Below are 23,146 nucleotides of genomic sequence, written 5' to 3' on the forward strand. Positions count from 1 at the left end.
CCCTAGGTGCGAATGAGTGGTTGAGTTGTCTGTCCCCGTGTGCCCTGCGATTGGCTGGCAACCAGCTCAGGGTGTCCCCTGCCCACTGCCCGATGATTGCTGGGATGGGCTCCAGCCCCCCCTGCGACCCTACTGAGGATAAGCGGTAAAGCTAATGAGATGAGATGATATATATATATATATATATATATATATATATATATATATAAAACAAAACACATGTACAATATAACATGTTAAACTACATAAATAAACACGTTTGAAGAAAAAAAATATGGTGTAAGATTATTTTGTAAGTGAAAATACAACAGTACTGTTTGTAAGGGCATGGAGCCGTGGAGGTTGACAGGTATGCATAGGGAATAGCCAAATTTATCGTGGTTCCACGAACGCACCACCAGTCGAGCAGGCGGGCACGCGCTCGGTTGTCTCGCGAACGAGCGAGCGCGGGAAGGAGAGTAGGAGAATAGACAGAGCGAGCACTTCTAAACAGGTGGTCCAAAAGAGAGATAGTGAGCAAGAGGGCGAGAGGGACACAGTCAGCCTGCCAGCCAGCAAGCGAACAATCATGTCGCCCGGCGGGGGTACAAGTGGAAAGACGCTTTAGCGAAAGCGCCCCAAAACGAACCGAGATCGCCGCCCACTGCCTCATGCCGCTTGAGGACTTTTCCCGATTCTTCTCGCCTGGCTTGGAAGCATCGAGCAAGCGCGGAAGGAGACCATGAAAGTGACCGTGTGTTTCGGACGGACGCGCGTGGTTGTGCCTTGCGGGGATGGCAACATTCGCGTGCACGCGCTCGTCCAACAAGCTGTCATGAGGTACAAAAAGGCCATCGCTAAGGTAATCAAAGTCTCCGTTTTCTTGCTGTTGTTTTTAGCATGTTAGCACCCCGGTTAGCTAGCCTACTTGTTGCTGCTGGGCGCGGAGGGAGGTGTGCTGGCGTGCACTCAACATGGCGCAAACTTCAGCAATCCGATTGTTTCTGCAAAGTTTTCATCGTGCGCACAAATTACGATGACTTGATATACAATTTGGCAACCACAACATCGCATATAAAACAGGCAGACAAACGAAGTCGAGCTGTTTCGCAGCTTTATTGTTGTTAGCTGGATACTTAGCCACAGTAGTTCCGAGCACGCGCATTCGGGCTTTCTTCGCTCCATGTAATCTGGAAACAGTGTTTTGCGCGTTACTGGAAAAATATATAGCTACACTTACTAGATACAAGAAAGTAATTAGTCCCCCAGATTACTGACACCCAGAAGTAGCACGTTAATCTAAAAGTAACTACAGGTATCGAGTTCCTAATCATCGGTGTTGGGCACGTTACTTAAAAAAAATAGTTATATGTAGTTACCTGCTATCCCCTTCCAAAAAGTAAGTATTACTCTAAAGTATTACTCTTTAGTAAAAGTAATTAGTTACCAGGGTAAGTAACCTTTACCGTTACTTAAAAAAAATCATGTCAAAGATTTTTTCTTAGCAAATACAAATCACCGGTGACGTCTTTTATCGGAGTTTACTTGAAAAGATGGGAATTTCCAAACTTTTTGATAAACGTTATTTACAGCTGGGCTCACTAAAATGAGACGGCTCTTTTGTGTCCCAAACGGCCCCCCAGGTTGTTTGTGTTGTTTTAATTCCCACATCACCAATTATCGTGTTACATTATGCACCGAATGACTTAAAAAAGGGGAAAGATAAAGCAAATGGAAACAATAAAAAAAATACAATAACAAAAGGATAAATGAAAGAGATAAATAAGAAAAGATTCTTTTAAGTTAATACATTAATAGTAAAACCCACAGGAAATATAACTAGAATATTAATAAATCTTACCCCCTTACCCTAAAAACAATATTTTCCGGCTGGTTTGTGCAATCATGAGAGCTTGCAAACAAACACTGAGCAGAGACACTACACATCCATTTGGGCTGAAGACCACTTGAAGATTTCCTTTTCCATTTCTGGGTCCTGCCTAAGACGTTTTCTTTTTTTGTATCCAAGCACGGTGCATTGCGAAAATAATTTCATAAATAAGAAGACCACAATTCAGCACACTTTTATTGCTTTTTCTGTGCTCGCGTTTGCCCCATTGATTTGAGTTGGTTTGTTTTTCATGTATAAGCCATGTCCTCCTTCAAAATACATTCGCTACTGGAGACACCCAACCAAATACGGTCTTATAAATTGTGACCTGATTTCAGTATTTTGTTTTGTAGTTGTAAATACGGATTTGATGCGAGTATACAGGTTTGGGAATGTATCTCCATGACAAAAAATTCAATGCTCAGTTTTTGACTTTTAACTTTCAAATTTCATTTGAATTATTTACTTAATGTGGAATGACCAAAAGTTACCAAGGAAACGAGTTGAAATGAGTTCCATCTTGCATCTGAGTTTCTAAGTAATATTTCATGCCCAAAGAAGGTTTTACTGTAATATAGAGCTCTGAAGCTTGTTACTTTTTATTTGACTTCAAATTACACATTTAGTGGAGGGCATAGTTAATTAACAGGGCGTGTCCATGTGTAATTAAATCCCACATGTATAAGAGAAAAGTGAGATCTTTAACTTTGTGTGCAGTTTATTTGTACCTTATTATTAAAGCTGGTTTAGAGGGACAGGGGCGGCTTCTTTACCACAGGTACTGCTATTTTATGTTTAATAGGGCTTAGCCAGTCAACACCCCGTTTTTTTTTACACTCAGGACTTTTTCAACCATATTTATCAGTGAGTTATTGAGGTGTTTAATATTAACTAATATCGGAGTAGTATGTTCATGGGGTTTGACTAATGGATGGATATTAAGTTAAAAGTACAGTATTTATGATCAGTGTTCCCTCTAAGCTGCGCACGTGCGCAATTGTGCACTGTTCGCACATTCTCAGCGCACAAGAAAATCTAGCCAGCGCACAAAAATGAGGGCTCAAATTTACTAATTAAGAAGCGACTTAAGTCAAAGTTACAGTGCATGAAGGTAAAAATACACGGGTACCCCTGACGTTGTGTCCGAAATGCGGTGTTTTGAAATCGAGTCGAAGTAGAACGAAGTTGAGTAAAGTTAGTAGAGTTTGCCGAGAACCGGCTTCTTCGTCTCGGCTCACTAAAAGGAACCGGCTCTTTCGGGTCCTAAACGACTCTTCAGGTTGATTTTGCTTCTTTAATCCCAACATGACCAAATATTATGTTAAAGTATGCACAAAATGACTTAAAGGAATGGGGGAATAGAACAAAAAAGAAAAAATACCAAAATGAAAAAGTAGTGAAAAGCTGAGAAAAAAAAAACAAAAGGAAGAGAAAAAAAGAAGGAAACATTTAGAAAACGCTCTCGTACCAGCGGAACACTTCTTGGCTCTTGGGATCACCAGGAGACCCGCGCTCTCGGAACGAAGGCTTCGGGCTGGGACATAGGGGGAATCAGATCTGAAAGATATGAGGGGGAAAGTCCATGTATGATTTTGTATAGTAATAGGAGAACCTTAAAATCGCATCTTAGGCTAACAGGGAGCCAATGCAGGTTGGCCAAAATTGGGGTGATGTGATCGTACTTGTTTGTCCTTGTTAAAAGCCTCGCTGCGGCATTTTGTACCAGCTGAAGACTCTTGAGTCTGGTCAACGGAAGACTGGAAAGTAGTGCATAATCGAGACAGGAGGTAACAAACGCGTGAATTATGATTTCCGCATCCGACTGAGAAAGTATAGGACGAATTTTAGCAATAATACGGAGATGGAAGAAAGCGGTTCTAGTCATTTTCTTCACATGTGTTTGAAAGGACAGATCGGGGTCGAAAATGACACCTAAATTTTTAAGTGAGTCACTCTGTGTGATGTGGCAATTGTCTATGTTCACAGCGGTTTTAGAGAATAAGTCACGGGACTTAGATGGACCAATAACTAACATTTCAGTCTTTTCAGAGTTAAGACGCAGGAAATTGAGTGACATCCACTCTTTTATCTCAGTGAGGCAGGCCTCCAAGTTTCCACAGTTTAGTGTGGCAGATTCCTCCATCGGGAGATAGAGTTGAGTGTCATCTGCGTAGCAATGGAAACTGATATTATACTTGCGAATAATATCACCTAGTGGAAGCATATAAATACTGAAGAGAAGGGGGCCAAGCACTGAACCCTGCGGAACACCACAAGTAACACTAAATGGCTCAGATGTCAATTCGCCATATTTAACGCAGTGTGTCCTATCTGAGAGGTAGGATCTGAACCATAAGAGGACGTTTCCTGAGAGACCAATCCATTTTTCCTACCGTTCTAGCAAGATATTATGGTCCACTGTGTCAAATGCAGCACTAAGCTCCAGCAGCAGCAAAAGTGATGATGCGCCAGAGTCCATTGCCCGTAGGAGATTCTTTGGTTACCTTAATCAGAGCTGTCTCAGTAGAGTGGTTAGCCCTGAAACCTGATTGTAGAATCGAAAATCGCATTGAAATTGCTAAACAGGTCCGAAACATCGCAACTAGTTTTTTTTCCAAAATTATGCAGCCCTAAGATGTAGTGTACTGGTTTTGATCATTCACAACGCTGATATGCTTATCGCTGACGCTGAAGAGCAGAAAGTTGGTCGGTATCATCCTTTTACTGGGAGGTCGCTGGTTCGCGCCTCGGCCGAGTCATACCTAAGACTTATAACATTGGTAAAATGGCGGCGCCCTCTGTTGGCTGCGGCTGCATCGGCTCGCTACAACGGGTCAGGTGTATCGACATTTTGTTCTGTGTACATTGTTACAAAGAATGACAATACAAAGGAAATTATTATTAATTATTATTATTATTATTATTATTATTATTAATCATGACAGTTGGACTGTGTGATAGACTACTGTGCCCGCTCCTGTGTGTGACACTGTCTTTAATCTAAACACACTACCTCAAATGACCGGTTCACATTTGATGTGACTGTAGCGTTGTGATGAAACCGAAACAATAACAACTATAATAATAATACTTTCTGTTTAGCCAAGTACCAAATGACCCGGTACTGATTTGTGGCCTGGTTGTTGGGTACCCTTGTCTTATAGCACTATCTTGTGGTTTTTGTAAACCAGCTGTTTGGTTGGCTACATGTATTTGGCCATAGATCCTTGTTTTTATAATTGCTTGTTATTGACATTTGAACAAGTCGTAGTGTGCTCTCAAGTCAGCTAGGATATACTTAAACTCACCTAACAGGGACCTTAATGAGTGTAAGTGCTGGCAAAATGCAGAAATGAATTATAACCTACTTGTCAAAAAGGCTTTCATTTCAAAGTGTTATCAAATTCCCCATAATGTGTTCAGACCCTTGTATCTATCGTTCCCATTTCATCAGATCAACTTGTGTTCATGCGGGGATTGTTAAATTTTCTTTCCTTTGTTCTGGAGGAAATTGTTCTCTAAGATTTCACTAAGATTTTGCCTAGTGGGCATGATTGTTTACTTTGCACTTCATGAATTGAAGACTGTGAAAAGTTGCAGTGTAACATCGAAGGAATCCGGTGCATTTATGACATTTTCTAACTCATTGAGATGTGAGCTAAATGTGATAGTGTGTCTGACAAACTTTTGTGCTTAGCTTGAGTTGTTTGGAAAATGAGCCCCTTCATAACTATTTGTTCCATTTGTATATTGATTTAAGTTATTTTTTTTCTAGTTAATATTGAGCAGACCCCGCTAAAAGTATCTTTTCTGGAGATCACAAAGTGAGCCCAGTGTGTTTTCTCCCGCTGTGATGTTTATGCTTAGTGGCTTGTACTGTAACTTCCGCTGCCATTACAGAAAAATGCTTCCTGTAGAAAAAAGGAAAAGTAACAGGCTTGCTTTGACATCCAGAGAAATTTTCTCATACCTGAGCAATGAGATCCACGAGGGGAAAAAGTGTGATGATTCCAGTTTGTGTAAAATCTTTTTGCCTGATGGAAAAAAGCTCACCACAGACTTTTAATTCTTCGACTGTCGTTCAGAAGAGCAGAAGCCCTTATGGCCGCATCGGAATATCAAGTGTCCCAATAGTTAATTCAGCTTTCACAGCATAAACGTCTGCTCTGTGGTGAACTTGACACTTTAAGCTTCCTGGTAAAATGACTTCACTATAGATTCAGGTTTAAAACATTTTTTAATACACTTGTTTGTGTGTTTATTAGGATTTGACCGTTCCTCCACATTTGGACTTTTTGAGGCAGAGCCCCAAAAGCTCAATTTTAGTCCAGTTTGACGTTGAGAGAACTTAAGGCACCTTTACCACGTCAAAGTGAGCCACAACTGTAGTGTCTCAAGAATTTCCTAAGGTGTCCAAAAATCCACTCAAATAAAATACACTGAACTCTCATGATTTAGAGCAGGATATTTCCATATTAATATAAATACCTCTTAATATTTTATTCCTCAAAGTCATTCAATAGAAAGACCGTTGTTGTGGAATGCTCTTCCCCCTGAGATCCGATCTGCAACCAACATCACTAGAAACAGGATTCCAAACTCAACTAGAAACATTAACCTTAACTCTTTCACAGATGGTAAAGGTATAAAGAAAATGTAATTTACGGTATATGCACATCAATGACAATGGCATTGCCTTGTGTCACACAGTTTAACTCAACTCTACCGGCAGTTGTTAAGCTTTTTAGAAGTGTAAGTAATGAGGATTTTAAAAACTCAGTCAACACTCTTTGGACGAAAAAGAATATGGGTTGTTATTATTCTTGAGTATGTGCCATATGGGTTTGCCCAAGTTGTTTTCGGCATCTGTTCCAATCTGGAGTTATCTGCTTCTAATGCAGGATACATGATGGAGATAAAAGTGTAGTCGTGCGTTCCAATGGCATTCCGGTTCATTTGGTTGTCTCCGGACAGAAACTGATGCTTCCATAACTGGCACAATGCAGGATTAAAAGCTTCCTGATGATCCCATTGATGCAGATACTGCCTAGAAATAAAAACGCACCTTGATGAATATGGCACAGTCTTAGAAAGACGTTACTTGAACAACTTTGCTGAGCTAAAAATTAAATGATGCGATATAAGCCGTTTACATCCATCCATCCACTTAGAAAAAATACTCCACATTTACATGTCGTTTGGGAAAGATAAGATAATAAAGGGAAGATCGTGAGCATCACCTAATTAGACATTATTCTCTTGAGGTCAACTTTCTTGCCTGAACCAAGTTTATGTATCGAATCCATTGGCTAAACCACTGTCCAACTAGTGGGAGACTTGACCTGAGTTGAACAGAATTTTTAAATATGCAAAATTGTACATGGAGAACTCTTGGTAGTAACTGTTCTACAAAGCAAATGTTGCGGATAACTTAATAACATTAAGTTAGCCTCAGGATATACAATTGTAAGTCTATCACTGTTTTGAAAACAAGCCTGCACATAACATGAGGATGTGTTGTATAATGCTTATCAAAAACACAAAACACAATTTGCTCCATTGCCTTCACCTGAATTATCATGCTGACCCATATTTTTAAAGAGCTATTAACATTTATAGAGGCCACTGTAAATGTCACACAACAATAAAATAAGTTCTTTTGTGACCTTGTTTGGTTTCATGAAAGATTCATTATTTTCTCTACTCTTCAGGTGGCACGTTTGGGGAAATTGCTGCATCAAAAAGATCGTGTTTAAAAGTCCCTGTTTATGTCGGGGTTCTTATTGTTGCGTTAAATCCTTGAAAATGCTTGAATTTTAATGTTGTGTCTTTAAGGTTTGAAAAGTACTTACATTTTGACTGCAGTGCTTTTAAATGCTTGAAATTTTGCCATGCTTCTCAACCGTCCAACTCTATTGACCGCGCATAACATAAACAAAAAAAACCTGCTTAAAAATGACGCTGACGCGCTTGCTCTCACGGATTTCCTTTGCCATTGCTTTTCTTCTTCCTTCCTGATTAACGGAAGCTGATATTAGTTCGTATGGCGCTGTCTTGTGAAGTGTTATTGCCCCATACGCACCCTTCCCCTACAAGTGTGACGTACTCAGGTTGCGCGCACATTGTTGAGGCAGAGTGGTGGAATTCATGTTATTTTATAACAGCCGATTGACAGAAAGAGATCGCTCATGTTGATTAGGGGTCTCCAACCTTTTTCATAGTGAGAGCTACCGTATTTTCTGGACTATAAGTCATTCTGGAGTATAAGTCCCACCAGCCAAAAATGCATACTTAAGAAGAAAAAAAAACATATATAAGCCTCACCTGGAGTATAAGTACCATTATTGGGGGATATTTATATGATAGACTCCGACAACAAAAACATTAATGTCATCTTGAAATACAATGTAAAATAAAAATAAAATAGAGAATATGCTGAACAAGGGTACAGTATACTAACGTTACACGTACGTGCATAGCTTAGACACGCTGGAATACTTCAGTAACGATATAACATTAAGTTATTTAAATAACTCTAGCATAAAGAACATGCCTACCAAACTATAAGTTCATGTCCAAATCACTAAATCCTTTAAAATATTCATCCTCGGTGTCACTTTTACTGGTAAACAACTCGTGAGGTTGTAGACGATGAGCCGCTTCCTTCTTCCCTTTCGAAAAATGTCCTCCCCACAACAGGGCAAGGTTGAATTTAGTCAAAAAAGGCCTAGTGCACCCTTTTGCAGTTTAGTGTGAAAATGAAATGTTGATGATATACAGAACCGGTAATACAAATTCAAAACTCAATGATATAATAACGTGGTAATAAATTCACATATAAGTCTCACCAGAGTATAAGTTGGAACCCAACTATGAAAGAAACTGCAACATAAACATCTGGGAAATAAGGTACTTTTTTTTCTAATTAGTGCAAATGGCATCAGGTTTGATATGCATTCCTAAAAAAAAAAACTTATCATGTCATAACTGTCATTACCAGGTTAATTATTGAAACGAGGGTTAAATAGACTTATTTAACCACATAAAAATATTTTTTTTTAAAAATCACAATTAGCCAGCATTGGTGAGATTTTTTTTCAGAACAATACACTTCAGCTCTCCGTAGGGGGCTGCCTGCGGGCACTACGTTGGAGAAACCTAATGTAGATAGTGACTTATCAATTAAGAACAAAGCATGTGTAAGCAGCAAGATAGCGACTTTATTTTAGTGTTCGTAATCAACATCAACAAAAATGTTCTTTTGTTTGGCGCTACACATAGATTGTGTGAGAGACTTTGTGGCGCTTTTGTGAATGTTTTTTTCGCTTCATATTCAACGCAATTACCTATTACCAAGTAAATTATCTTTACATGCCAGCAAGTTGAATAGACAAAATAGTGGCTCAGATGACCTGTTCATATTTACTGTAGCTAAATTTCATGCATACGTTAACTTTTAGAATAATTGATTTTCCTTGGCTTGCACACATCCTTAAATACATCAATAATTGTAAGATCAATTACGACAATGACAACTAATCAATATATTCTTTTAACGACATAATAATGCATTATTTCTTCTTTTAGTGGTAATTGAGAAATTATAAAATTGGCTTTGAAAGCCCATAAAAAGTGTTTACGAATCTTGTTGTGTCCACTTATGATTGGCAAGCTTTTCAAATGATTGTCTAACAGATAAGAAACTGGGGACCGTTTCCGCAAGATGCAGCAGATTGCAAAATTGCTACAAACCAAAGTGGTCTACTTATATTTGATCTTGTACTTTTGTTGTGATAATTTGCCATGTGCACAAACGCCAATGGGCATCGGAGGAGTGTAATCTAAAAGTGTATTTTTTTTACTAGCTGATTTTAACCAAATTGGTTAACTTTCTGTTTATTTTCATACGAATGATTTTGTTATTTTTTTTCTGTTGTATAATTCTCCTTGTACCTTGTATTTACCGCTCATGTTTGTACAAAATTGGCCTGAGGAAGATGCAAGGGGTGCAAAAGCAGTGGAGTAATGAAGTGGAGGTCTGCTGTGCCCGATGGCCAATCATCAGTATGCTGTCAAAGAAAGAACTGTGCTCTATATTTAGCCTATAAAGCCTCATCATCCTAAGTAGAGAAAGTCATCATTAATCTATGCTTGCAAATCAGCTGCCGCTGATGCCTTTTAAACATTTATATACGTGAGGCTACCATGGCAATGAATGTGATTTTTTTTTCCGTTTGTTCTTGGTGCCACTGAACCCACACACTTGTCACATGGCTGCTGACAATTAACAGCCAGGCCTTAACAGACGCTTGCGCTTAACCGTGAAAAACCCTTATTTTTTTAACAGTTTGACATGAAGAAGCTCTTTAGTTAGGCGTCTAACGTATTGCTCGAGAGCCATGTGTGGCTCTTTTCATGAGTTCATCTGGCTCGGAGATAAAATTCACTAATTTAACACCTTTCAAACGGGAGTGCAAAACTGGATTTCTAACATTAGGGGCAGGAGCGCTGTAGCACTTTTCTACCTTCAATATTGGCATAAAGAAATATGAAATTTTTCGCGTTGTTAGCTAATGAGATTCATCGGAACACGCAAGTGTGTGACATCCGCTGTTTACCATTTCCTGGATATTTTTTTAAAGAGCAGTTTGTGCAGATCATGAATAAATGACAAATGATCAACAGAGCGCCTGTGGACTTTTCACACAAATGTTTGTAGATTTCAAAGATTCACACTGATAAAACGCAACAGAAGACAAATAATTCCCACTCTATTTTCAAGTTCCGAACTGTGACCGGGTCACAAAGCTGTCGGTAAATACATATGTATCCTTCTTGTTTGCAGTATTTTGTGACATTTTTACAAAAGAACTCTGCTCGCACCTTGTCTAATCTTAATCTTAATTTCCATTTTTTTTCTCAATGATTGCAGCTTTACAATGCAATAACTCAATTTAGAAATCGAAAAAAAAAGTAAAATAATTGAAAAAATATTTCCCCCCTAAAAAAATCTTTCTTTGATGTTTTTCGCAACAATTTAAAGTTAATAGAGCTGTTTTAGTTGCTCATTGGCAACAGTTTGGTTTCCTTGTGACGCATGATTGTAGTGGAGATCCAGCTATTATGTCACTATCACATGATGTAAAGAGAGTCAAAAAGAGACTTGCTATCTTTTTTTCCCCCTCTATTTTTGTAGCAAGAGGATTATTTGTGAGTCACTAGGAACATTCAGTGAATGGACACAGGTCAGAGTGTGGGATTATTTGTTTTCCCTTCGTCAGGTCATTGTGGGCTGTCATTTTGCAACAACAAACTGGTGTAGAAAAAAAATACAGCATTGGGGAAACATTTTAAGAAAAGTTCTCAATTTGTTGTCGTAAAAACATGTTATTCACACGAAGTTATTGTTAAATAGTTTGCTTTGAAATATTATACCAAATGTAGTGGCTACCAATCCGTATGTTTTCAAGTTAACTGCAGGCATGCACTGTGTAGGGTAAAACTGTAGCAAACATCTCCCAGCAATTTGTATCAGTATATGTAAAAGCCATCATAAATATCAGAATATTTCAAAAATATATAGTTAATACATTGTACCCAACAAATACATTATGGTACAATGTGAATACATTTTTCAATATTAAGGCAGGGGACTTGAAGTGCTATACACAACTAGTCAAAATGTCTGTTCGAAGATTAGTAATGACAAAAACAGACTTAAGTCTGCTATATTTGCATCGGTAGGGTAAACAAATTTAAGTGAATTAACAGCATGATGTGATATTCCTCTTTAAAATGTGCTCGTATTGTGTGCTACCATGAGAGGATGAACATGCTTAAAAATGTTCGTTTTAACTTAGATTTAGGTAACCTGTATATCAATATTATTGATGGAGAACCGGTTCACGCATCTCCTAACCGCCTGGATCGTCGGGGCACAACCTTCTGTGATGTGTATTGGGCAAGTACAGCCTGGCAATGCCCATCCTTCTCCAGGATAGTTTTCGGGTCTGCCACCCCACAATATAATCGATAGTACTGGTTTTCATGGTTACCAGTAGCAGAAGCCTCCTGTTCTGTTTCAGATATAGCAGTTTCATAATATAGTCGAAATTGTTGTCAATGACTTTGGAATAAATGGTCATTACGAACGCAGCATAAAATAATGCTTTTCAGGTTTACCACATGTCTTTATTGGAGGCATTTGGGACACATGTTTTTTGGCAAAGAAATGCCCAAATTATTTAAAACAGTAAGTATTGTGGACATCTGTTCATTTTTGATTTATGTTGAAACAAATTTACTCATCCAAACCTTCTTTATAGCTGTTCATCCTTAAAGGGGCTGATGGGGTGGCGTAGACTAACCCATCTGTCCATGGTCATTTTATTTATTAGAATAAAAACTGACTTCAAAATGTGGAACAATTGGAGCACATAGAATGTCTTCCCAATTCACCAAATGTAATGGGTTTGCTATTTAAAAACGACTGACGCTTTAACGTAGTGCATCTACATGCTCTTTTTCTACACCCTTTAGCAGCATTCCTCAGTAGAGAATCAGCAGACAGAGAAGGACATTGGTTTAGAACAAACTTCTGGATGTTTCTGAGAAAATGGCGTAGAAGCCTTGCAGTTAGGAAACATATAAGTAGGACACTTTTGTCATAGGATCAACCTTTGGAGTCGACAGAAAGGCTGGAAGGGGCGTTGTCATTTTCAGTCACAACATGTGCAGACCATTTGAAATGGAAAAAGTCAACAGCTGTTAAGGACCCAGGATGGCCATGACAAAATCAGATGTTTTTTTATGTTTTCAAAAAGGTGCATAGAACATCTGAAATCTGACTCCTGATTTTTTTCAGTTATTACTGTATTCATATGGAATACATGTTTATTTCAGCCTGTGAAAGTGCTCCATGTTCAAGTCAAGTCATTTTTATTTGTTTAGCCCTTAATCACAAAGAGTCTCAAAGGGCTTCACAGGTTATTACACATGAGCAGTTTAGGTTATTCATATGCTATAGAGTAGAAGTGAGTTTTAAGCTTAGATTTAAACATTTCCACTGAGGTTGCAGATCAGATCTCAGGGGGAAGAGCATTCCACAACACCGGTGCCCGGATGGAGAACGCTCTCGAACCAGCGGAACAGTTCTTGGCCCTTGGGATCACCAAAAGACCGGCGCTCTCAGAACGAAGGCTTCGGGCCGGAACATAGGGGGAAATCAGATCTGAAAGATATGAGGGGGAAAGTCCATGTATGATTTTTGTATAATAATAAGAGAACCTTGAAATCACATCTTAGGCTAACAGGGAGCCAATGCAGGTTAGCCAAAATTGGGGCGATGTGATCGGACTTTTTTGTCCTAGTTAAAAGCCTCGCTGCGGCATTTTGTACCAGCTGAAGACTCTTGAGTCTGGTCATTGGAAGACCGGAGAGTAGTGCATTACAGTAATCGAGACTGGAGGTAACAAACGCGTGAATTATAATCTCCGCATCCGACTGAGACAGTATAGGACGAATTTTAGCAATATTCCGAAGATGGAAGAAAGCGGTTCTAGTAATTTTCTTCACATGTGTTTGAAAGGACAGATCGCGGTCAAATATGACACCTAAATTTTTAAGTGAGTCACTCTGTGTGATGTGACATTTGTCAATGTTCACAGCAGTTTTAGAGAATAAGTTGCGGCATTTAGATGGACCAATAACTATCGGTCTTTTCAGAGTTAAGACGCAAGAAATTGAGTGACATCCAATCTTTTATCTCAGTGAGGCAGGCCTCCAAATTTGCACAGTTTAGTGTGGCAGATTCCTCCATCGGGAGATATAGTTGAGTGTCATCTGCGTAGCAATGGAAACTGATATTATACTTGCGAATAATATCACCTAATGGAAGCATGTAAATGCTGAAGAGAAGGGAGCCAAGCACTGAACCCTGCGGAACACACAGGTACCTTTAAAGGGCTCATTTCGCCATATTTAACACAGTGCGTCAAACCTTGAATTCTTTGAAAGGGAATTGAGTTTCTAAATGTGTGGTTGTATTGAAGGCAGGTGGGCTGGGATAATGGTTTTCTTTTTGCAGCACCGAACTAGTTAGTATTTACGGCTTGTCTTTAAAAATACAGCGCCATGTAAAAGTATTTTCCTGTTTATCACTCATACAGGTCAGTTCTCAGGTCAGCAAACCAATTTTATAATTGCACAAAGACAACCCAACAAAATATGAAATGTAGTTTTAGAACATTGATTAAATTTATTAAGGCAGAAAAAATCTAGACTCATCCGTCCCTGTGCGAAAAAATAATTGTCACAAAGCCATTTTCAAGGCTTTAGAGCTCCAGCAAACCACTGCCGGAGCCATTATCCACAAATGGAGAAAACCAGGAACAGTGGCAAACCTTCCCAGGAGTGGCTGACCAACTAGGATAACTCCAAGAGTGTGATGACGGCTCATCCAGAAGGTATAAAAGAACCTCGAAAAACATCCAAAAAACTACAGGTCTCTCTGGTCTTCTTCAAAGTCAGTGTTCATGACTCCACTGTAAGAAAGACACTGGCCAAAAATGGCACTGCGAAAAATACTTCTGTCACAAAGAGTCGTCTCACATTTACAAGAAAGCATCCTGATAATCTTGAAGACTTTTGGAAACATTCTGTGGACTGATGAGTCAGAAATGTAACTATTTGGAGGATGTGGAGCCTGATACATTGGCTGTAAAAATGGCACAGCATTTTACAAAAAGAACATGATACCAACAGTAAAGTATGGTAGTGGCAGTGGTCTGGGTCTACTGCTGCCTCAGGACCAGGACATCTTGCTGTGGTTGACGGAACTATGAATTCTGGTGTTTACCAGAAGATCCTGAAGGAGCACGCCCGGCCATCAGTTCGTGCCCTTAAATCCAAACGTTCTTGGATCATGCAGCAGGACAATGATCCGAAACACTCCAGCAAGTCTACCTATGAATGGCTGAAACAAACCAAAATAAATGTTCTATAGTGACGAAGTCAAAGTCTGAATTTAAATCCAATTGTAATGCTGTGGTGTGACTTTAAACTGGCAGTTTGAAATATGTTTTGCAAAGAAGAGTGGGACAAAATTCTTTCACAGCGCTGTGAAAAGCTCATTACTAATTATCATAAATGTTTGATTACCGTTATCGCTTCAAAAGTAGGCCCAAATACGCTGTTAGGTTGAGGGGACATTTACCTTTTTTCATAAGGCCAGATAAGTTTTGATTTTTTTAAATAAAATTAAAGAACATAAACAGAAAAAAAACTAAAATGTGTGAATATGCAGGCAAAAAATATCTACCAATAAAACCAAAAATCCTTTCTGCCATGGTTCTGACTTGCATATCTTGCCTTGGCATGATTAAACCGAAATTTAATCTTCTGTTTAAAATTCTTAAAGCAGCGTCAGGAACCGGATGTAAGGTTTTTGTGAAATACTGTCAAAGATTTGCAACAAATTCTTCTCACATCAGTGCAAGTGAAAGATCTGTTGTTGTTTGTGGAGGAAGTCTTCAACATTTTCTTTTTTTGTCGCCACTTTTTTCTTAGTTTTCATCTTCGACCTCTACCAGCCGATAAACATTGAGTGATTATTAGAGGTTCTCTTTAGATGACAAGCGAATCATTCTTTAATATAACACCTGTAAATTGAAATTGTTTGTCACAATGGAGCATTTTTTTTAAATTTAGCGACAATCTCAGAGACACAGCTGTGGTCCCACTAGACACAGCTTTAGTAGGCTTTTGCTTTGATAAGGCAGGTTTTAGATCGCTTCATTGTCTGTTGTGAGTGTACCCTCATGTCATGTAAGATGTCAAATTGCGTATTTGGCAGCTTGTTTTTAAGCAAGTGCCTCAGTGCGGGGTGGCCGCTTTAGGGTGTCATATTTGCAGTGAAAGAAGTATATAATGACCTAATAAGAGATGTCAAGCAAAAACAGAGTTAATCTGATTTTTGCATGTTTAGAGAAAATTGCTTTAAATTATGTTTATTTGCTTCGGAATTTAATTCAGTGGTTAACGATTCAGACAGCAAGTGGTGCTCACAGCTAGACCCCAAAATAGCCTCATCTTTTCTCTTTCATCATGAAGGGAGAAAAACCCTGAACATTATATATTTTTAAATGATAGATTTTGCATTTCATTGCCCAATCTCGTTGTCACAATATGTTAACCCATTTTGTAACAATGACAATAAAGGTATATTCTATTCTATATTCTATTCTATTGATGATAATGATTAATCAGTCCAAAAAGAAAATATCAACACACAAATAAATGATGCTTATTGTTGCTTCTAACGACTAAGGTTTTTTTTTAAAAAAAAAAAAAAACAAAGTCAATTCAATAAACTAAGGATATTTTTTAAAGGCAAACTCAGATTTCTAATTTACAAAAGAAAAAAGGAACCGAGCGGGGAAAATGGGTTGGAGTTGAATAGAGGTGGCAATGTTGTAATTTCTTATCTAAACTTAGGATTCTATATTGGTGTGCTTAGAGAAATTTACCTTATCAATACATACACAGCTTGACAGCTACTCAAAAACCAGCCAGAATGTTGTCCATTTATAAGATAGTTTGAAAGATGAGGCCTTGATGGCTCACGTCTTGGCCAGCGGCAAGGAGCATTTTGTGGCCCACAGGTGATCTAAAGATCTCGACCTGTGGGCCTTGCGTCCATGGTTGGAGGCCAACCCTCCGGCGTCTCTCGTCCAGCAGTCAAAGGAAGAGCCTAAGGGGAAGGCGCATCCCTGTTTTATAGCTGACGTGACCTGAATCCACACAAGAGGGTGGAGAGGGGAGGGAAGGTGGACCTTTCCCGTGCGCCCTTCCCTTGCAGGCCCACTGAGCAGGGCTGCACGATTAACCAAAATCAAATCTACATCGCTATGTGACGTAGTGTGGTTGTGAAACCGCAAAGCACTGTGTTTTTTTTTAAGGTTTTGTAGTGAGTTTTGGCCAACCCCAATTCTTGATGTTTGAGTTTTAAAAGCGCTGGTCAAACAGGTAAATTTTAAGAATCGCACTAGCCAATAAAGGCGATTCCAAGTTTGCAAGCACCAAACTATGCCACACCCACTGTGTGAGCTCATTGAGTCATCATGGCGGAATCCGTAAACATAGTGCCCGAGTCAACAAATGAGAAGGAAACAAAGCTTGGGCCGGAGAAGGGCAGTACATCACTTTTTTTAGACCTATCTTGGTTTTGACAAGCGGACGTGGAACAGAAGAAAAATACCTGTTGCAGAATTTACTTTCGCGTAGTCTCTAGGTCCAGAGGAAACAAATAATTTGTACCAGCACCTTAAAAATGATCACAAATTACAATACACGAAACGTGAAAAGGATTACATGTAAACGACAAAGAAGGTGCATCTACAAGTGGACAGGGTAAACAAACCTCCATCAAAACACCGTACGAAAAAAGTTTGCAAAGGGATGAAATAACTAATGCTGTGACTCTAGATTAAAATGTCTACTAGTGCCCAACCCCAAAACTGCATTATTGATTAGAGGTAACACTTTTTCAGTGTTCTCGTTTGCCCGCGTCCCTGCGTCCTAGAGGCATCATTTTTGCTGGGGGCGCATAGTCTCAAATCAACGTGCATCCCCGGGACGCAACCTTTTTTGACACCAAATTGTCATTATTACCCGAGATTCCTTTTTTTTTTTTTTTTTTTAACAAAGATTTACCGCACTCCAAACTTTTCGTCAGGCAGATCAGCCATTGTTGTTTTCGTCTCGCAGTTCGAGTTTTTGTCTGCACGCCGATCTCGGCAAACGAGATCTCGTTGCTTCGATATTACGTCATTGTTGTGTTGCTTGTCGTCGAGGGAAGGTGAAAATCAACACAAAATTGGTAATTTCTTCAGTGTCAGTAATAAGTCAAAACATAATGCAGAAAGTGATAACAACGGCAATAATTCCGGCTTGAAAAAAACGGAGAAATTCTGCGGAAGATCGCGGAGGCAGGAAAACACTTGTGTTGAAGTGAACGATTCGACGAAAGAAAATAAACAAAAGAATACTCCTAACAAGAAAAGGACTTTTCTGCCAAAATGGACTAAATCATATTCCTGGTTACGCTATGAGGAGGATGATAATTGATTGGACCTTGAGAAGGCATTACAACTGTGGCAGGACAGCAAACCACGAAGAATATATGAACTGCAAAATCAGAAGTGATAACTTGCTTTGTATTACCAATTAACTGATGATTATGACTGCATGAATATATAGATTAATATTTCAGCAATATTATTTTGTATAATGTACAATATTGTGAACTCAAGTGATAACTGCTTTGTATTACCAATTAACTGTGGTGATTAAATCTAAAAATTATAGATTAATATAATTATTTCAGCAATATTATTTTATACAATGTACAGTATTGTTGTGAACTGAAAAATCTTGAAGTGATAATTGATTTGTATTACCAATAAACTGTGTTGATTAAAACTGAATGAATTTAATGGATTTTGTCGCCGATTTACAATTTCAACCCCGATTACACAAAATTTTGGGGACCCATAGATCTCTGTTGGGACCAATGTTATCTCTAAGATGCGCGCATGCGCAATCGCGTACTGCCCGTACAATTGCGCACTGCCCGCACATTCTCAGCGCACAAGAAAATCTAGCCGGCGCACAAAAATCAGGGCTCGAAATTGCTAATTAAGAAGCGAATTATGTCAAAGTTACAGTGCATAAAGGTAAAAATACACAGGTTCCCCTGACGCTGTTTTCTAAATGCGGTATTTTGAAGTCAATATCGAAGTCGACCGAAGTTGAGTAAAGTAGGTAGAGTTTTTCGAGAACCGGCTTCTTCGTCTCGGCTCACTAAGGAGAACTGGCTCTTTCGGGTCCCAAACGGCTCTTCAGGTTGTTTTTGCTTCTTTAATCTCTACACGACCAAATATGTAAAATTGTGCAAAAAATGACTTAAAGGAAGGGGGGGCAAATACAACAAAAAAGAAAAAAATACCAAAATGAAAAAGTAGTGAAAAGCTGAGAAAAAATAAACAAAAGGAAGAGAAAAAAGAAGGAAAAATTCAGAAAAAGCCAGAAAAAAAGAAAAGAAAGAAACAAAGTAAAAAAAGGAAATAGAGAACAAAAAGAAAAATGTAACAGCTAGGAAAAAATAAACACAATGAGATTTTTTTAAAGGAATTAAAAAAACTGGGAAAAAGTTTGTGTTGCATTCAAATAATTTCCAATTATACCAAGTCAATCTTGTTGCCAACATTGTACTTCCACTAAAAAAATGTGATTAAATACAGTTGTGTATCGTGCAACCGACTAAATAAGCCCCCCAAAATGTTAGTATTATGCGAAAAAAGATACCAGGAAAAAAATAAATGAAAATCTTGTGAAAGAATTGTTGTAAAAACAAATGGCGTTTGTAGGCCGTACAGCTTTTGCAATAGTACTTTAGTCAATTCATTCAAAAGTGAAAAATAAATTTGCATTGCCAGAAACTCCGCAAAATGTAACGTGATGTCAAGTTTTGGACATGTTTGATAATGACTCAGTTGCCACATTTGGGATTGCCGTTGCTCACTTTTGTTTCAAGCGTTGCTCACCAGCTTTGTGTAAACGCTCAGACCTGTGGAAAATTAGAGGGAACATTGGTTGGGACCCATAGATTTTTGAGCATGCGAGTCCCCGGGACCCATCACTTTTCAGAGGTAAAATGAACACTGCTTTTTGTGTATTCAAGTTAGTAAATGAAATGTTGTAATAAGAGTAATAAATAGTAGTAGCAGTAGTGTTAATAAGTTAGCAGAAATGGTGGGTTTGAATTGATACTAGAATGTTTTTTGCATTGATGAACATGATGCAGTAGCACATAAAAAGTGTTAGACTACACTAATTGCAGACATGTCGCGTATACAGCTTTAAAAGTGTGTGGATTATTTTTCGGTGTGCAATGTTTACCTTTGATAGTGTGGAAATGTTTTTATATCTCCTCAAAAGTTCATGATTCGTTTTTTTGCAAATATTATTTATGTTCGATGTTTACTTAGTTTGGTGTGGACTATTTCAGTGTATTTACCTTTTAATGGTGGATTTGGATAAATACTAGAATGCTTTTTGTGCATAGTAAATTTTATATAACATTAATTGCATACATGTCATTTTTACAGCCTGAAAAGTATGTGGACTATTTTTAGTGTGCAATGATTACCTTTTTATTGTGTGCACAATTTATTTTTGTTGTTGTATACTTCGTTTGGTGTGGGTTATTTCAAGTGCGTACATTTTATCTTTTATACTGTGCAAATGTTCTTGATTTTTTTTAAAGAGTTCATTATTTCCTTTTTTCAAATGTTATTTATGTTAGAGGTTGTCTTTGTTTGGTTATTTAAGGAATATCAAAATAAATAATTGGAATGCTATTTTGAAAATTGTCTAGACCTAGTTTGAAGTGCATAGGTGGGGTAGGCGCTTCTATCGATTGAGGAATTGAAAATTTAAAAAATAACTCAAAAAATGTACTTAAGAAGTCGCCATACTGGTCTGAATAATTGCAATTGGGTTTTCTTTTTCAAAATCGTGCAGCCCTACAGCTGAGTATTGCGCGCAGAAATTTGATGTGATTAACCAAAAGAAAACTCATACCTTGATGCCAAAGGTTTATTTTCTGCTGGGTACCACTGTCAGTAGATGCCCCTAACTAAACATTTTATGATCAGTAATTATAAAACATCAGCCTATCATAAAACGAGAACACAGTTATAGATTTTCTAATTAAAATGGAAAACTATGTCAGTAGGCTTCAGTAATCCAATCAACCCAACCAGTTACACCAAGAGTTTTAAGGTGTGACACTTGAGTCTGCAGATGGAATACAAAAGGGGTGAAGCTTCTGTAGCATGAAGAAAAAAAGGGGTTTGGGGTTCTGTGGTAGTCAGAGAATATCTCTACACATGGTCGAAACAGCCAGTTGGTGAATCGAGACTGAAACTAGAATGTACAACAAATAATGTTGGAAGAAAAATACTTGCGCTAAAGAGAAACATGGTTTCCGTAATGCAGTCATTCTCAATAGAGCACCTGCAGTTTTTTGTCTCAATGACTTCCACCTCCTGTCAGGCAGACAGGAAATCCTGTCATACGCCATAACATGATAAACATCTCAGTGCAAGCTCCCAAATTCGTGACAGGCGCTGAGCACCGTGCCAGGTCATATCGCAAAAGCTTTGACTGTTATGATGCCTGATCATTTTCTTGTTGTTCAAATAATGGTTTCATGGCTCACTCTAAAAAGAACTCACAAATTGTTTGCATCCTTGGCCTCTTTCAAAGGATAAAAATTGCTTTAATCTGACGGAAAGCATGGCTTTGTTTTCTGCTTAAATTGGTCCCCTTTCTCTCCCAATAGAAATGTTGCCTCTCATATACTGTAGTCCGTTATGGAGCTTCGCTTCAGAACTGCCCCCGCCCATTGCAGAATCTGATTGGTTTTGGCCCTTTACACAGTTAACCAATTTTAAGTGATCCAATGTGGAGGATTTATTTTTACCTTTTGGTCAATTTTCAAAATAGCGATGTCTTGTCGAAAGTATAGGGCTGTTCTCCACTTCTTCCTCTGTCTCCTGTTTCCATCGTTTGAGCTGTCTGCCGATGTATGAAGCTGGATTCTCAGTTTCGCCGAGAGTCTCACCTTTTAATGCCTTTGGATCAATCTTGGCAGGGTATTCATCCCGTAATGCTCTCCACACCACTGCACGGTAGGCGTTAAATTCAGTTCCATCCGCCATCACATCGATCATCCATCCATTGTTGCTATGGCGCAAAATATTCTGCATCGTTGAGGCACCTACACATTGTGCCAATACTGACTTGATATCGCCGATGGCTAGCAGCTTGCCAATAGTCTCTTCTTCAAACCGTCGAATCCACTTCCCAGCACCTTCATGTATGTCTGGCAATCGGGAAATCAGACCCGTGAGGTCGAGCGTCTGCCAAGGGATGTACTGACCTTTGTTTCCCTTGATTAGAATTGGAAACTGACCAGGGTCTGTATACCTCTCTGGCGGCCGGATATTAGGCCTATATCTTAGGTCGTAATTTCCAGTCGCAATCATTGACGGTCCAGGTCTTTCACCGTCCTCCCTTGCCTCAACTCTTGCGTGAAGATTGTCTATTTCTTCTTCCAATTCTCTGATGGTAGCTCGGACCGTACGCTGTTGTTCTTGTTCCATGTTCTGGCTTGTTTGACGGACACCTCCGGTTCCCATGTCGACCCAAAAAGATTCACCTGACTTTCCCTTGACCGTTTCATTTCTTTCCGCATAGCAGTCGAGCGGTTCCCTGCATTCCACTGTGTCGAACTTTCTCTCCGTGCTACAATGCTTTGGGATAGGAGGATGTTGAGGACTTGTTGGTGCGTTCCCTAAGTTTTTTGTTGGCAATTTCATCTCGTCTCCTTCTCCATCATACTTGAAATCCCCATTTATTTTCATTGTTCCGACCAAAGTTGGATACAACCCAGCTGATCCAGTTGTCTTTTCAGCATTCAATGATTTATCTTTTAGTCGAATCAGTCCTTCCCTAATTTTCTCTCTGTAATGCACACCTTCAGTCTTAAACAGCTTCAAAACATTTTAAGTAAGTATGTACCATTTTGGCATTTAAACCAATTGTTAGGTTTTCTAATATTCATAATATATATTTCTTGTGACTTTACTGTAACTGAATATCTGCTTTATATATATCAATTATCAGCCCCCTTAACTATAAATAATCTGTACCAATACTGTAAAATTAGAAAAGTATTTCCGTTTAAATTACTGATGCTAAATATAATGCTATTTAGAGTTGTAGGTTTTATCATTCAATTATTTTTTTTAAATTATGAAAATATAAAACTGAGACATACAATTTGTCTGGTCACAAAGCGCCTTAAAATATTATGGTCAAATGCATATAGTGTGCTGCATATGTGCTTAGTGGTGCAATATGCCAGCCAAATTTCTCCCTGATATTTCTACATTTGATGAGTGATGGTTCGATCCCTTCTAAAATCAACCATTCAATTCTTCTGATTACATATGATTAAATAAATAAAGAAGAATAAGTTGAACATTAAAATAAAAAAAAATAAAAAAAAATTCATATACGATATGAAATACTTTTGTGAGGAAACATTTTCCAGTGGAAAATCTACAGGAAATACATTTGACATTGCCCGTACTGGGCATGATACAAGTACACGTACACAAAATGCATAAGAGCTTGGAATTTGCACCT

At 38.5% G+C, this 23,146-nt stretch overlaps 1 protein-coding gene across 5 annotated transcripts in view; it reads left to right on the forward strand.

Annotated features, from left to right (window-relative positions):
* Nucleotides 1-430: 430 nt before the first annotated feature.
* The window catches only part of pard3ab (par-3 family cell polarity regulator alpha, b), a 173,690-nt gene continuing 150,974 nt past the window's right edge, over nt 431-23,146 (forward strand). For all 5 annotated transcript variants that reach the window (XR_015850499.1, XM_088336034.1, XM_088336042.1 and 2 more), the window contains exon 1: nt 431-841. Coding sequence is in view for 4 of the 5 variants with exons in the window: in XM_088336034.1 (XP_088192160.1) it covers nt 722-841 (120 nt within the window). In the remaining variant the exon portion in view is untranslated. The remainder of the gene's footprint in view (nt 842-23,146) is intronic.

The sequence above is a fragment of the Urocampus carinirostris genome, chromosome 1, assembly GCF_059441175.1.
Source record: "Urocampus carinirostris isolate Australia breed hairy pipefish chromosome 1, RoL_Ucar_1.0, whole genome shotgun sequence".
NCBI classification, from domain to species: domain Eukaryota; kingdom Metazoa; phylum Chordata; class Actinopteri; order Syngnathiformes; family Syngnathidae; genus Urocampus; species Urocampus carinirostris.